This window comes from Drosophila kikkawai, unplaced genomic scaffold, assembly GCF_030179895.1.
Source record: "Drosophila kikkawai strain 14028-0561.14 unplaced genomic scaffold, DkikHiC1v2 scaffold_133, whole genome shotgun sequence".
NCBI lineage: Eukaryota > Metazoa > Arthropoda > Insecta > Diptera > Drosophilidae > Drosophila > Drosophila kikkawai.
Window position 1 is genome coordinate 4,652 of NW_027222464.1, and position 17,143 is coordinate 21,794.

The following is a 17,143-nucleotide window of genomic DNA, read 5'->3' on the forward strand; positions in this document are numbered from 1 at the left end:
ATAATAATTGTATTCTTTCTTTGGGCATAACTAATATATAGTATAGGATTGCTACTTTGAGGGGGTGTGTTCGAATTAAGCGCCTCATCCAAAGTACCAATCTGGTAACTCCATCTGAGGACCGTTTTGGCCAGCATATTATCCTCAACTGGCCACACTTTTGATTTCAGTCTTGCGCGGCGTGTTTTCAAGAGCAGTCGATCTTGCGTGCCATTCTTTTGTTCTCCATTCAATATATAATAAACTTATGTATATGTATTAATCCGAAAAGGCTCAAGTGTACTTATTTAATCCGGATACTCATGCACCTGCGTTGGGGGGAAAATCCCAACACAAACATTCGTTTGAGTGGGAGAATTCGATGAAGCGTGAGTACAAGGCTCTTCTCGATAACGAAACGTGGACGTTGGTCGACCTCCCGCCGAATGCCAAAGCCATAGGATCGATGTGGGTTTTTCGCATCAAACGCGATGACCAGGGCAATGTAGAGAGATTCAAGTCGAGGCTGGTCGCCAAGGGATGCAGCCAGCAGTTCGGTGTTAACTACACTGAAACGTTTTCGCCAGTCATACGGTATGAAAACATCCGTTTAATCTTTGCCATAGCGGCAGAGAAAGGGTTGCATTTACATCAGATGGACGTCACAAATGCATATCTGAACGGCAAGCTTGGCGAAAACGAAGTAATTTTCATGAAGCAACCGGAGCACTTCATAGATGCAGAAAAGCCAAATGCCGTATTGAAACTCAACAGGGCCATCTACGGGCTTAAGCAATCCGGCAGAATTTGGAACGAAACAATTGATAAAGCATTAAAGGACTTAGGATTTGTGCAATCTGATTTTGAAAAATGCCTTTATATAAAAATCAATCCTAATTCTTATAATCTTATCGCCATTTATGTAGACGACCTGATTATAGCCTGTTCCAACAAAGATGACCTGGTAAACATCAAGAAGAAGCTGCACGACAAATTCGAGAGTCGTGATAACGGGCCACTCCACCACTTTCTGGGTATGGAGATTCGTCGTGAGGATCCGCAGGGTACTATTTCTGTGTGTCAGAAACAGTACATTAAGAGCATACTGGAGAGGTACAACATGGGCGTATGTCGCTCTGTATCGACGCCACTGGATCCTGGATTCCAAGGAAGCTGCTTGGACGAAAGCTGCAAAAGGGCAAATGCGACCGACTACCAGTCGATCATTGGATCGCTAATGTATTAAGCGATATGTACTCGCCCTGACATCATGCACTCTGTGTGCAAACTGGCCCAAAGGAATTGCGATCCACACCAAGAGCACGAGCTAGCAGCCAAACACATTTTGCGCTATCTCTCGAAGACGATCGACCTGAAGCTGCGTTATCAGAAGACTGGGCAGCGCCTGCATGCGTATGTCGATGCAGACTGGGCGAACAGCATCCCAGACCGGAAGTCGTACACTGGATACGGTTTCTTCTACGGAGGATCGGTGATTTCCTGGGAATCACGCAAGCAAACTGTCGTCGCTTTAAGCAGCACCGGAGCCGAGTACGTAGCGTTGTCGTCAGCCGCCAAAGAAGCTATGTACCTGAGCCGTCTCCTGAAGGAAGTTGGGTGCCATCCGGCATCTGATCCTGTTCACATATACGGTGACAATCTAAGTGCACAGCAAATTGCTACCAATCCCGTGCACCACAAGCGAACCAAACACATCGACATTAGATATCACCACGTCAGAGAAGTAATTGAAAGCAATGAAATTTGTATTAGTTATGTTCCAAGTAAAGAAAACGGCTGATATTTTTACCAAAAATGTACAGAAAATTAAACATGATAAATTTGTGGAAATGCTCGGTTTAAAACTGTAAACAATATTGTAAAGAAACATTCAACTTGAGAAGAAGTGTTAAAGTATGCAAGCTGAACGTTTCATATTCGATAACCGATGAAATGGAAATTCTAGTATAATGAAGTATGGTCTCTTTATTATCCTCCTCCTATGTTCACTCCTTCGCAAGCCATCAAACTGAATAAACGTAAGTCTGGTGTTCTCCTTTTCTAACGAGTGTGTCGCGTACGGTATACTTTTGTATTAGGCCCTTATATTTATCCACGAACATAACCCCCAACAAATACATTTGCATACTCAATTGTAAATTTAAAAACAAAAAGTTCACAACTCAGCTAATAATGCCTGAATCCACTTTAGAATTTGTATTCACAACTCAGCTAATAATGGATGTATTAACGGCAGAATTTGTACTTATATTAGTTTTTACACGGCTTATACATTTGCATACTCAATTGTAAATTTGTAAACAAAAAGTTCACAACTCAGCTAATAATGCATGTAGCCACGGCATAAATTGTACTTATATTAGTTTTTACACGGCTTATACATTTGCATACTCAATTGTAAATTTGTAAACAAAAAGTTCACAACTCAGCTAATAATGCATGTAGCCACGGCATAAATTGTACTTATATTAGTTTTTACATGGCTAATACATTTTCATACTCAATTGTAAATCTGTAGACAAAAAGTTCACAGCTCAGCTAATAATGCATGTATCCACTTCAGAATTTGTATTTATATTAGTTTTTACACGGCTAATACATTTGCATACTCAATTGTAAATTTGTAAACAAAAAGTTCACATCTCAGCTAATAATGAAATTTGTAAACAAAAAGTTCACAACTCAGCTAATAATGCATGTATCCACGGCATAAATTGTACTTATATTATTTTTTACATGGCTAATACATTTGCATACTCAATTGTAAATTTGTAAACAAAAAGTTCACAGCTCAGCTAATAATGCCTGTATCGACTTCAGAATTTGTATTTATATTAGTTTTTACACGGCTAATACATTTGCATACTCAATTGTAAATTTGAAAACAAAAATTTCACAACTCAGCTAATAATGCCTGAATCCACTTCAGAATTTGTATTTATATTAGTTTTTACACGGCTAATACATTTGCATACTCAATTGTAAAAATTGTAAACAAAAAGTTCACATCTCAGCTAATAATGAAATTTGTAAACAAAAAGTTCACAACTCAGCTAATAATTCATGTATCCATGGCATAAATTGTACTTATATTATTTTTTACATGGCTAATACATTTGCATACTCAATTGTAAATCTGTAGACAAAAAGTTCACAGCTCAGCTAATAATGCCTGTATCGACTTCAGAATTTGTATTTATATTAGTTTTTACACTGCTAATACATTTGCATACTCAATTGTAAATTTGAAAACAAAAATTTCACAACTCAGCTAATAATGCCTGAATCCACTTCAGAATTTGTATTTATATTAGTTTTTACACGGCTAATACATTTGCATGCTCAATTGTAAATTTGTAAACAAAAAGTTCACAACTCAGATAATAGTGCATATATCCACTTCAGAATTTGTATTTATATTAGTTTTTACACGGCTAATACATTTGCATGCTCAATTGTAAAATTGTAAACAAAAAGTTCACAACTCAGATAATAGTGCCTATATCCACTTCAGAATTTGTAATTATATTAGTTTTTACACGGCTAATACATTTGCATGCTCAATTGTAAAATTGTAAACAAAAAGTTCACAACTTAGATAATAGTGCATATATCCACTTCAGAATTTGTAATTATATTAGTTTTTACATGGCTAATACATTTGCATACTCAATTGTAAATTTGTAAACAAAAAGTTCACAACTCAGCTAATAATTCATGTATCCACTTCAGAATTTGTAATTATATTAGCTTTTACATGGCTAATACATTTGCATACTCAATTGTAAAATTGTAAACAAAAAGTTCACAACTCAGCTAATAATTCATGTATCCACTTCAGAATTTGTATTTATATTAGTTTTTACACGGCTAATACATTTGCATGCTCAATTGTAAATTTGTAAACAAAAAGTTCACAACTCAGATAATAGTGCATATATCCACTTCAGAATTTGTAATTATATTAGTTTTTACATGGCTAATACATTTGCATACTCAATTGTAAATTTGTAAACAAAAAGTTCACAACTCAACTAATAATTCATGTATCCACTTCAGAAGTTGTATTTATATTAGTTTTTACACGGCTAATACATTTGCATGCTCAATTGTAAAATTGTAAACAAAAAGTTCACAACTCAACTAATAATTCATGTATCCACTTCAGAATTTGTATTTATATTAGTTTTTACACGGCTAATACATTTGCATGCTCAATTGTAAAATTGTAAACAAAAAGTTCACAACTCAGATAATAGTGCATATATCCACTTCAGAATTTGTAATTATATTAGTTTTTACATGGCTAATACATTTGCATACTCAATTGTAAAGTTGTAAACAAAAAGTTCACAACTCAGATAATAGTGCATATATCCACTTCAGAATTTGTAATTATATTAGTTTTTACATGGCTAATACATTTGCATACTCAATTGTAAATTTGTAAACAAAAAGTTCACAACTCAACTAATAATTCATGTATCCACTTCAGAATTTGTATTTATATTAGTTTTTACACGGCTAATACATTTGCATGCTCAATTGTAAAATTGTAAACAAAAAGTTCACAACTCAGATAATAGTGCATATATCCACTTCAGAATTTGTAATTATATTAGTTTTTACATGGCTAATACATTTGCATACTCAATTGTAAATTTGTAAACAAAAAGTTCACAACTCAGCTAATAATGAATGTATCCACTTCAGAATTTGTATTTATATTAGTTTTTACACGGCTAATACATTTGCATGCTCAATTGTAAAATTGTAAACAAAAAGTTCACAACTCAGCTAATAATTCATGTATCCACTTCAGAATTTGTATTTATATTAGTTTTTACACGGCTAATACATTTGCATGCTCAATTGTAAATTTGTAAACAAAAAGTTCACAACTCAGATAATAGTGCATATATCCACTTCAGAATTTGTATTTATATTAGTTTTTACACGGCTAATACATTTGCTTGCTCAATTGTAAAATTGTAAACAAAAAGTTCACAACTCAGCTAATAATTCATGTATCCACTTCAGAATTTGTATTTAGTTTTTACACGGCTTATACATTTGCATACTCAATTGTAAATTTGTAAACAAAAAGTTCACAACTCAGCTAATAATGCATGTAGCCACGGCATAAATTGTACTTATATTAGTTTTTACAAGGCTAATACATTTTCATACTCAATTGTAAATCTGTAGACAAAAAGTTCACAGCTCAGCTAATAATGCATGTATCCACTTCAGAATTTGTATTTATATTAGTTTTTACACGGCTAATACATTTGCATACTCAATTGTAAATTTGTAAACAAAAAGTTCACATCTCAGCTAATAATGAAATTTGTAAACAAAAAGTTCACAACTCAGCTAATAATGCATGTATCCACGGCATAAATTGTACTTATATTATTTTTTACATGGCTAATACATTTGCATACTCAATTGTAAATTTGTAAACAAAAAGTTCACAGCTCAGCTAATAATGCCTGTATCGACTTCAGAATTTGTATTTATATTAGTTTTTACACGGCTAATACATTTGCATACTCAATTGTAAATTTGAAAACAAAAATTTCACAACTCAGCTAATAATGCCTGAATCCACTTCAGAATTTGTATTTATATTAGTTTTTACACGGCTAATACATTTGCATACTCAATTGTAAAAATTGTAAACAAAAAGTTCACATCTCAGCTAATAATGAAATTTGTAAACAAAAAGTTCACAACTCAGCTAATAATGCATGTATCCATGGCATAAATTGTACTTATATTATTTTTTACATGGCTAATACATTTGCATACTCAATTGTAAATCTGTAGACAAAAAGTTCACAGCTCAGCTAATAATGCCTGTATCGACTTCAGAATTTGTATTTATATTAGTTTTTACACGGCTAATACATTTGCATACTCAATTGTAAATTTGAAAACAAAAATTTCACAACTCAGCTAATAATGCCTGAATCCACTTCAGAATTTGTATTTATATTAGTTTTTACACGGCTAATACATTTGCATGCTCAATTGTAAATTTGTAAACAAAAAGTTCACAACTCAGATAATAGTGCATATATCCACTTCAGAATTTGTATTTATATTAGTTTTTACACGGCTAATACATTTGCATGCTCAATTGTAAAATTGTAAACAAAAAGTTCACAACTCAGATAATAGTGCCTATATCCACTTCAGAATTTGTAATTATATTAGTTTTTACACGGCTAATACATTTGCATGCTCAATTGTAAAATTGTAAACAAAAAGTTCACAACTTAGATAATAGTGCATATATCCACTTCAGAATTTGTAATTATATTAGTTTTTACATGGCTAATACATTTGCATACTCAATTGTAAATTTGTAAACAAAAAGTTCACAACTCAGCTAATAATTCATGTATCCACTTCAGAATTTGTAATTATATTAGCTTTTACATGGCTAATACATTTGCATACTCAATTGTAAAATTGTAAACAAAAAGTTCACAACTCAGCTAATAATTCATGTATCCACTTCAGAATTTGTATTTATATTAGTTTTTACACGGCTAATACATTTGCATGCTCAATTGTAAATTTGTAAACAAAAAGTTCACAACTCAGATAATAGTGCATATATCCACTTCAGAATTTGTAATTATATTAGTTTTTACATGGCTAATACATTTGCATACTCAATTGTAAATTTGTAAACAAAAAGTTCACAACTCAACTAATAATTCATGTATCCACTTCAGAAGTTGTATTTATATTAGTTTTTACACGGCTAATACATTTGCATGCTCAATTGTAAAATTGTAAACAAAAAGTTCACAACTCAGATAATAGTGCATATATCCACTTCAGAATTTGTAATTATATTAGTTTATACATGGCTAATACATTTGCATACTCAATTGTAAATTTGTAAACAAAAAGTTCACAACTCAACTAATAATTCATGTATCCACTTCAGAATTTGTATTTATATTAGTTTTTACACGGCTAATACATTTGCATGCTCAATTGTAAAATTGTAAACAAAAAGTTCACAACTCAGATAATAGTGCATATATCCACTTCAGAATTTGTAATTATATTAGTTTTTACATGGCTAATACATTTGCATACTCAATTGTAAATTTGTAAACAAAAAGTTCACAACTCAGCTAATAATGCATGTATCCACTTCAGAATTTGTATTTAGTTTTTACACGGCTTATACATTTGCATACTCAATTGTAAATTTGTAAACAAAAAGTTCACAACTCAGCTAATAATGCATGTAGCCACGGCATAAATTGTACTTATATTAGTTTTTACATGGCTAATACATTTTCATACTCAATTGTAAATCTGTAGACAAAAAGTTCACAGCTCAGCTAATAATGCATGTATCCACTTCAGAATTTGTATTTATATTAGTTTTTACACGGCTAATACATTTGCATACTCAATTGTAAATTTGTAAACAAAAAGTTCACATCTCAGCTAATAATGAAATTTGTAAACAAAAAGTTCACAACTTAGATAATAGTGCATATATCCACTTCAGAATTTGTAATTATATTAGTTTTTACATGGCTAATACATTTGCATACTCAATTGTAAATTTGTAAACAAAAAGTTCACAACTCAGCTAATAATTCATGTATCCACTTCAGAATTTGTAATTATATTAGCTTTTACATGGCTAATACATTTGCATACTCAATTGTAAAATTGTAAACAAAAAGTTCACAACTCAGATAATAGTGCCTATATCCACTTCAGAATTTGTAATTATATTAGTTTTTACACGGCTAATACATTTGCATGCTCAATTGTAAAATTGTAAACAAAAAGTTCACAACTTAGATAATAGTGCATATATCCACTTCAGAATTTGTAATTATATTAGCTTTTACATGGCTAATACATTTGCATACTCAATTGTAAAATTGTAAACAAAAAGTTCACAACTCAGCTAATAATGCCTGAATCCACTTCAGAATTTGTATTTATATTAGTTTTTACACGGCTAATACATTTGCATGCTCAATTGTAAATTTGTAAACAAAAAGTTCACAACTCAGATAATAGTGCATATATCCACTTCAGAATTTGTAATTATATTAGTTTTTACATGGCTAATACATTTGCATACTCAATTGTAAATTTGTAAACAAAAAGTTCACAACTCAACTAATAATTCATGTATCCACTTCAGAAGTTGTATTTATATTAGTTTTTACACGGCTAATACATTTGCATGCTCAATTGTAAAATTGTAAACAAAAAGTTCACAACTCAACTAATAATTCATGTATCCACTTCAGAATTTGTATTTATATTAGTTTTTACACGGCTAATACATTTGCATGCTCAATTGTAAAATTGTAAACAAAAAGTTCACAACTCAGATAATAGTGCATATATCCACTTCAGAATTTGTAATTATATTAGTTTTTACATGGCTAATACATTTGCATACTCAATTGTAAAATTGTAAACAAAAAGTTCACAACTCAGATAATAGTGCATATATCCACTTCAGAATTTGTAATTATATTAGTTTTTACATGGCTAATACATTTGCATACTCAATTGTAAATTTGTAAACAAAAAGTTCACAACTCAACTAATAATTCATGTATCCACTTCAGAATTTGTATTTATATTAGTTTTTACACGGCTAATACATTTGCATGCTCAATTGTAAAATTGTAAACAAAAAGTTCACAACTCAGATAATAGTGCATATATCCACTTCAGAATTTGTAATTATATTAGTTTTTACATGGCTAATACATTTGCATACTCAATTGTAAATTTGTAAACAAAAAGTTCACAACTCAGCTAATAATGAATGTATCCACTTCAGAATTTGTATTTATATTAGTTTTTACACGGCTAATACATTTGCATGCTCAATTGTAAAATTGTAAACAAAAAGTTCACAACTCAGCTAATAATTCATGTATCCACTTCAGAATTTGTATTTATATTAGTTTTTACACGGCTAATACATTTGCATGCTCAATTGTAAATTTGTAAACAAAAAGTTCACAACTCAGATAATAGTGCATATATCCACTTCAGAATTTGTATTTATATTAGTTTTTACACGGCTAATACATTTGCTTGCTCAATTGTAAAATTGTAAACAAAAAGTTCACAACTCAGCTAATAATTCATGTATCCACTTCAGAATTTGTATTTAGTTTTTACACGGCTTATACATTTGCATACTCAATTGTAAATTTGTAAACAAAAAGTTCACAACTCAGCTAATAATGCATGTAGCCACGGCATAAATTGTACTTATATTAGTTTTTACATGGCTAATACATTTTCATACTCAATTGTAAATCTGTAGACAAAAAGTTCACAGCTCAGCTAATAATGCATGTATCCACTTCAGAATTTGTATTTATATTAGTTTTTACACGGCTAATACATTTGCATACTCAATTGTAAATTTGTAAACAAAAAGTTCACATCTCAGCTAATAATGAAATTTGTAAACAAAAAGTTCACAACTCAGCTAATAATGCATGTATCCACGGCATAAATTGTACTTATATTATTTTTTACATGGCTAATACATTTGCATACTCAATTGTAAATTTGTAAACAAAAAGTTCACAGCTCAGCTAATAATGCCTGTATCGACTTCAGAATTTGTATTTATATTAGTTTTTACACGGCTAATACATTTGCATACTCAATTGTAAATTTGAAAACAAAAATTTCACAACTCAGCTAATAATGCCTGAATCCACTTCAGAATTTGTATTTATATTAGTTTTTACACGGCTAATACATTTGCATACTCAATTGTAAAAATTGTAAACAAAAAGTTCACATCTCAGCTAATAATGAAATTTGTAAACAAAAAGTTCACAACTCAGCTAATAATGCATGTATCCATGGCATAAATTGTACTTATATTATTTTTTACATGGCTAATACATTTGCATACTCAATTGTAAATCTGTAGACAAAAAGTTCACAGCTCAGCTAATAATGCCTGTATCGACTTCAGAATTTGTATTTATATTAGTTTTTACACGGCTAATACATTTGCATGCTCAATTGTAAATTTGTAAACAAAAAGTTCACAACTCAGATAATAGTGCATATATCCACTTCAGAATTTGTATTTATATTAGTTTTTACACGGCTAATACATTTGCTTGCTCAATTGTAAAATTGTAAACAAAAAGTTCACAACTCAGCTAATAATTCATGTATCCACTTCAGAATTTGTATTTAGTTTTTACACGGCTCATACATTTGCATACTCAATTGTAAATTTGTAAACAAAAAGTTCACAACTCAGCTAATAATGCATGTAGCCACGGCATAAATTGTACTTATATTAGTTTTTACATGGCTAATACATTTTCATACTCAATTGTAAATCTGTAGACAAAAAGTTCACAGCTCAGCTAATAATGCATGTATCCACTTCAGAATTTGTATTTATATTAGTTTTTACACGGCTAATACATTTGCATACTCAATTGTAAATTTGTAAACAAAAAGTTCACATCTCAGCTAATAATGAAATTTGTAAACAAAAAGTTCACAACTCAGCTAATAATGCATGTATCCACGGCATAAATTGTACTTATATTATTTTTTACATGGCTAATACATTTGCATACTCAATTGTAAATTTGTAAACAAAAAGTTCACAGCTCAGCTAATAATGCCTGTATCGACTTCAGAATTTGTATTTATATTAGTTTTTACACGGCTAATACATTTGCATACTCAATTGTAAATTTGAAAACAAAAATTTCACAACTCAGCTAATAATGCCTGAATCCACTTCAGAATTTGTATTTATATTAGTTTTTACACGGCTAATACATTTGCATACTCAATTGTAAAAATTGTAAACAAAAAGTTCACATCTCAGCTAATAATGAAATTTGTAAACAAAAAGTTCACAACTCAGCTAATAATGCATGTATCCATGGCATAAATTGTACTTATATTATTTTTTACATGGCTAATACATTTGCATACTCAATTGTAAATCTGTAGACAAAAAGTTCACAGCTCAGCTAATAATGCCTGTATCGACTTCAGAATTTGTATTTATATTAGTTTTTACACGGCTAATACATTTGCATACTCAATTGTAAATTTGAAAACAAAAATTTCACAACTCAGCTAATAATGCCTGAATCCACTTCAGAATTTGTATTTATATTAGTTTTTACACGGCTAATACATTTGCATGCTCAATTGTAAATTTGTAAACAAAAAGTTCACAACTCAGATAATAGTGCATATATCCACTTCAGAATTTGTATTTATATTAGTTTTTACACGGCTAATACATTTGCATGCTCAATTGTAAAATTGTAAACAAAAAGTTCACAACTCAGATAATAGTGCCTATATCCACTTCAGAATTTGTAATTATATTAGTTTTTACACGGCTAATACATTTGCATGCTCAATTGTAAAATTGTAAACAAAAAGTTCACAACTTAGATAATAGTGCATATATCCACTTCAGAATTTGTAATTATATTAGTTTTTACATGGCTAATACATTTGCATACTCAATTGTAAATTTGTAAACAAAAAGTTCACAACTCAGCTAATAATTCATGTATCCACTTCAGAATTTGTAATTATATTAGCTTTTACATGGCTAATACATTTGCATACTCAATTGTAAAATTGTAAACAAAAAGTTCACAACTCAGCTAATAATTCATGTATCCACTTCAGAATTTGTATTTATATTAGTTTTTACACGGCTAATACATTTGCATGCTCAATTGTAAATTTGTAAACAAAAAGTTCACAACTCAGATAATAGTGCATATATCCACTTCAGAATTTGTAATTATATTAGTTTTTACATGGCTAATACATTTGCATACTCAATTGTAAATTTGTAAACAAAAAGTTCACAACTCAACTAATAATTCATGTATCCACTTCAGAAGTTGTATTTATATTAGTTTTTACACGGCTAATACATTTGCATGCTCAATTGTAAAATTGTAAACAAAAAGTTCACAACTCAGATAATAGTGCATATATCCACTTCAGAATTTGTAATTATATTAGTTTATACATGGCTAATACATTTGCATACTCAATTGTAAATTTGTAAACAAAAAGTTCACAACTCAACTAATAATTCATGTATCCACTTCAGAATTTGTATTTATATTAGTTTTTACACGGCTAATACATTTGCATGCTCAATTGTAAAATTGTAAACAAAAAGTTCACAACTCAGATAATAGTGCATATATCCACTTCAGAATTTGTAATTATATTAGTTTTTACATGGCTAATACATTTGCATACTCAATTGTAAATTTGTAAACAAAAAGTTCACAACTCAGCTAATAATGCATGTATCCACTTCAGAATTTGTATTTAGTTTTTACACGGCTTATACATTTGCATACTCAATTGTAAAATTGTAAACAAAAAGTTCACAACTCAGCTAATAATGCATGTAGCCACGGCATAAATTGTACTTATATTAGTTTTTACATGGCTAATACATTTTCATACTCAATTGTAAATCTGTAGACAAAAAGTTCACAGCTCAGCTAATAATGCATGTATCCACTTCAGAATTTGTATTTATATTAGTTTTTACACGGCTAATACATTTGCATACTCAATTGTAAATTTGTAAACAAAAAGTTCACATCTCAGCTAATAATGAAATTTGTAAACAAAAAGTTCACAACTTAGATAATAGTGCATATATCCACTTCAGAATTTGTAATTATATTAGTTTTTACATGGCTAATACATTTGCATACTCAATTGTAAATTTGTAAACAAAAAGTTCACAACTCAGCTAATAATTCATGTATCCACTTCAGAATTTGTAATTATATTAGCTTTTACATGGCTCATACATTTGCATACTCAATTGTAAAATTGTAAACAAAAAGTTCACAACTCAGATAATAGTGCCTATATCCACTTCAGAATTTGTAATTATATTAGTTTTTACACGGCTAATACATTTGCATGCTCAATTGTAAAATTGTAAACAAAAAGTTCACAACTTAGATAATAGTGCATATATCCACTTCAGAATTTGTAATTATATTAGTTTTTACACGGCTAATACATTTGCATGCTCAATTGTAAATTTGTAAACAAAAAGTTCACAACTCAGATAATAGTGCATATATCCACTTCAGAATTTGTAATTATATTAGTTTTTACATGGCTAATACATTTGCATACTCAATTGTAAATTTGTAAACAAAAAGTTCACAACTCAACTAATAATTCATGTATCCACTTCAGAAGTTGTATTTATATTAGTTTTTACACGGCTAATACATTTGCATGCTCAATTGTAAAATTGTAAACAAAAAGTTCACAACTCAGATAATAGTGCATATATCCACTTCAGAATTTGTAATTATATTAGTTTATACATGGCTAATACATTTGCATACTCAATTGTAAATTTGTAAACAAAAAGTTCACAACTCAACTAATAATTCATGTATCCACTTCAGAATTTGTATTTATATTAGTTTTTACACGGCTAATACATTTGCATGCTCAATTGTAAAATTGTAAACAAAAAGTTCACAACTCAGATAATAGTGCATATATCCACTTCAGAATTTGTAATTATATTAGTTTTTACATGGCTAATACATTTGCATACTCAATTGTAAATTTGTAAACAAAAAGTTCACAACTCAGCTAATAATGCATGTATCCACTTCAGAATTTGTATTTAGTTTTTACACGGCTTATACATTTGCATACTCAATTGTAAATTTGTAAACAAAAAGTTCACAACTCAGCTAATAATGCATGTAGCCACGGCATAAATTGTACTTATATTAGTTTTTACATGGCTAATACATTTTCATACTCAATTGTAAATCTGTAGACAAAAAGTTCACAGCTCAGCTAATAATGCATGTATCCACTTCAGAATTTGTATTTATATTAGTTTTTACACGGCTAATACATTTGCATACTCAATTGTAAATTTGTAAACAAAAAGTTCACATCTCAGCTAATAATGAAATTTGTAAACAAAAAGTTCACAACTTAGATAATAGTGCATATATCCACTTCAGAATTTGTAATTATATTAGTTTTTACATGGCTAATACATTTGCATACTCAATTGTAAATTTGTAAACAAAAAGTTCACAACTCAGCTAATAATTCATGTATCCACTTCAGAATTTGTAATTATATTAGCTTTTACATGGCTCATACATTTGCATACTCAATTGTAAAATTGTAAACAAAAAGTTCACAACTCAGATAATAGTGCCTATATCCACTTCAGAATTTGTAATTATATTAGTTTTTACATGGCTAATACATTTGCATACTCAATTGTAAAATTGTAAACAAAAAGTTCACAACTCAGCTAATAATGCCTGAATCCACTTCAGAATTTGTATTTATATTAGTTTTTACACGGCTAATACATTTGCATGCTCAATTGTAAATTTGTAAACAAAAAGTTCACAACTCAGATAATAGTGCATATATCCACTTCAGAATTTGTAATTATATTAGTTTTTACATGGCTAATACATTTGCATACTCAATTGTAAATTTGTAAACAAAAAGTTCACAACTCAACTAATAATTCATGTATCCACTTCAGAAGTTGTATTTATATTAGTTTTTACACGGCTAATACATTTGCATGCTCAATTGTAAAATTGTAAACAAAAAGTTCACAACTCAACTAATAATTCATGTATCCACTTCAGAATTTGTATTTATATTAGTTTTTACACGGCTAATACATTTGCATGCTCAATTGTAAAATTGTAAACAAAAAGTTCACAACTTAGATAATAGTGCATATATCCACTTCAGAATTTGTAATTATATTAGTTTTTACATGGCTAATACATTTGCATACTCAATTGTAAAATTGTAAACAAAAAGTTCACAACTCAGATAATAGTGCATATATCCACTTCAGAATTTGTAATTATATTAGTTTTTACATGGCTAATACATTTGCATACTCAATTGTAAATTTGTAAACAAAAAGTTCACAACTCAACTAATAATTCATGTATCCACTTCAGAATTTGTATTTATATTAGTTTTTACACGGCTAATACATTTGCATGCTCAATTGTAAAATTGTAAACAAAAAGTTCACAACTCAGATAATAGTGCATATATCCACTTCAGAATTTGTAATTATATTAGTTTTTACATGGCTAATACATTTGCATACTCAATTGTAAATTTGTAAACAAAAAGTTCACAACTCAGCTAATAATGAATGTATCCACTTCAGAATTTGTATTTATATTAGTTTTTACACGGCTAATACATTTGCATGCTCAATTGTAAAATTGTAAACAAAAAGTTCACAACTCAGCTAATAATTCATGTATCCACTTCAGAATTTGTATTTATATTAGTTTTTACACGGCTAATACATTTGCATGCTCAATTGTAAATTTGTAAACAAAAAGTTCACAACTCAGATAATAGTGCATATATCCACTTCAGAATTTGTATTTATATTAGTTTTTACACGGCTAATACATTTGCTTGCTCAATTGTAAAATTGTAAACAAAAAGTTCACAACTCAGCTAATAATTCATGTATCCACTTCAGAATTTGTATTTAGTTTTTACACGGCTTATACATTTGCATACTCAATTGTAAATTTGTAAACAAAAAGTTCACAACTCAGCTAATAATGCATGTAGCCACGGCATAAATTGTACTTATATTAGTTTTTACATGGCTAATACATTTTCATACTCAATTGTAAATCTGTAGACAAAAAGTTCACAGCTCAGCTAATAATGCATGTATCCACTTCAGAATTTGTATTTATATTAGTTTTTACACGGCTAATACATTTGCATACTCAATTGTAAATTTGTAAACAAAAAGTTCACATCTCAGCTAATAATGAAATTTGTAAACAAAAAGTTCACAACTTAGATAATAGTGCATATATCCACTTCAGAATTTGTAATTATATTAGTTTTTACATGGCTAATACATTTGCATACTCAATTGTAAATTTGTAAACAAAAAGTTCACAACTCAGCTAATAATTCATGTATCCACTTCAGAATTTGTAATTATATTAGCTTTTACATGGCTCATACATTTGCATACTCAATTGTAAAATTGTAAACAAAAAGTTCACAACTCAGATAATAGTGCCTATATCCACTTCAGAATTTGTAATTATATTAGTTTTTACACGGCTAATACATTTGCATGCTCAATTGTAAAATTGTAAACAAAAAGTTCACAACTTAGATAATAGTGCATATATCCACTTCAGAATTTGTAATTATATTAGTTTTTACACGGCTAATACATTTGCATGCTCAATTGTAAATTTGTAAACAAAAAGTTCACAACTCAGATAATAGTGCATATATCCACTTCAGAATTTGTAATTATATTAGTTTTTACATGGCTAATACATTTGCATACTCAATTGTAAATTTGTAAACAAAAAGTTCACAACTCAACTAATAATTCATGTATCCACTTCAGAAGTTGTATTTATATTAGTTTTTACACGGCTAATACATTTGCATGCTCAATTGTAAAATTGTAAACAAAAAGTTCACAACTCAGATAATAGTGCATATATCCACTTCAGAATTTGTAATTATATTAGTTTATACATGGCTAATACATTTGCATACTCAATTGTAAATTTGTAAACAAAAAGTTCACAACTCAACTAATAATTCATGTATCCACTTCAGAATTTGTATTTATATTAGTTTTTACACGGCTAATACATTTGCATGCTCAATTGTAAAATTGTAAACAAAAAGTTCACAACTCAGATAATAGTGCATATATCCACTTCAGAATTTGTAATTATATTAGTTTTTACATGGCTAATACATTTGCATACTCAATTGTAAATTTGTAAACAAAAAGTTCACAACTCAGCTAATAATGCATGTATCCACTTCAGAATTTGTATTTAGTTTTTACACGGCTTATACATTTGCATACTCAATTGTAAATTTGTAAACAAAAAGTTCACAACTCAGCTAATAATGCATGTAGCCACGGCATAAATTGTACTTATATTAGTTTTTACATGGCTAATACATTTTCATACTCAATTGTAAATCTGTAGACAAAAAGTTCACAGCTCAGCTA

At 29.4% G+C, this 17,143-nt stretch overlaps 1 protein-coding gene across 1 annotated transcript; it reads left to right on the plus strand.

Annotated features, from left to right (window-relative positions):
* Positions 1–1,249: 1,249 nt before the first annotated feature.
* On the plus strand, positions 1,250–1,723 carry LOC138929332 (uncharacterized; the record flags this gene model as incomplete). Its single annotated transcript, XM_070288776.1, has 1 exon — positions 1,250–1,723. A coding segment is annotated over exon 1 (474 nt), but the record flags the coding sequence as incomplete, so codon positions are not given.
* Between the last annotated feature and the right edge of the window lie 15,420 nt (positions 1,724–17,143).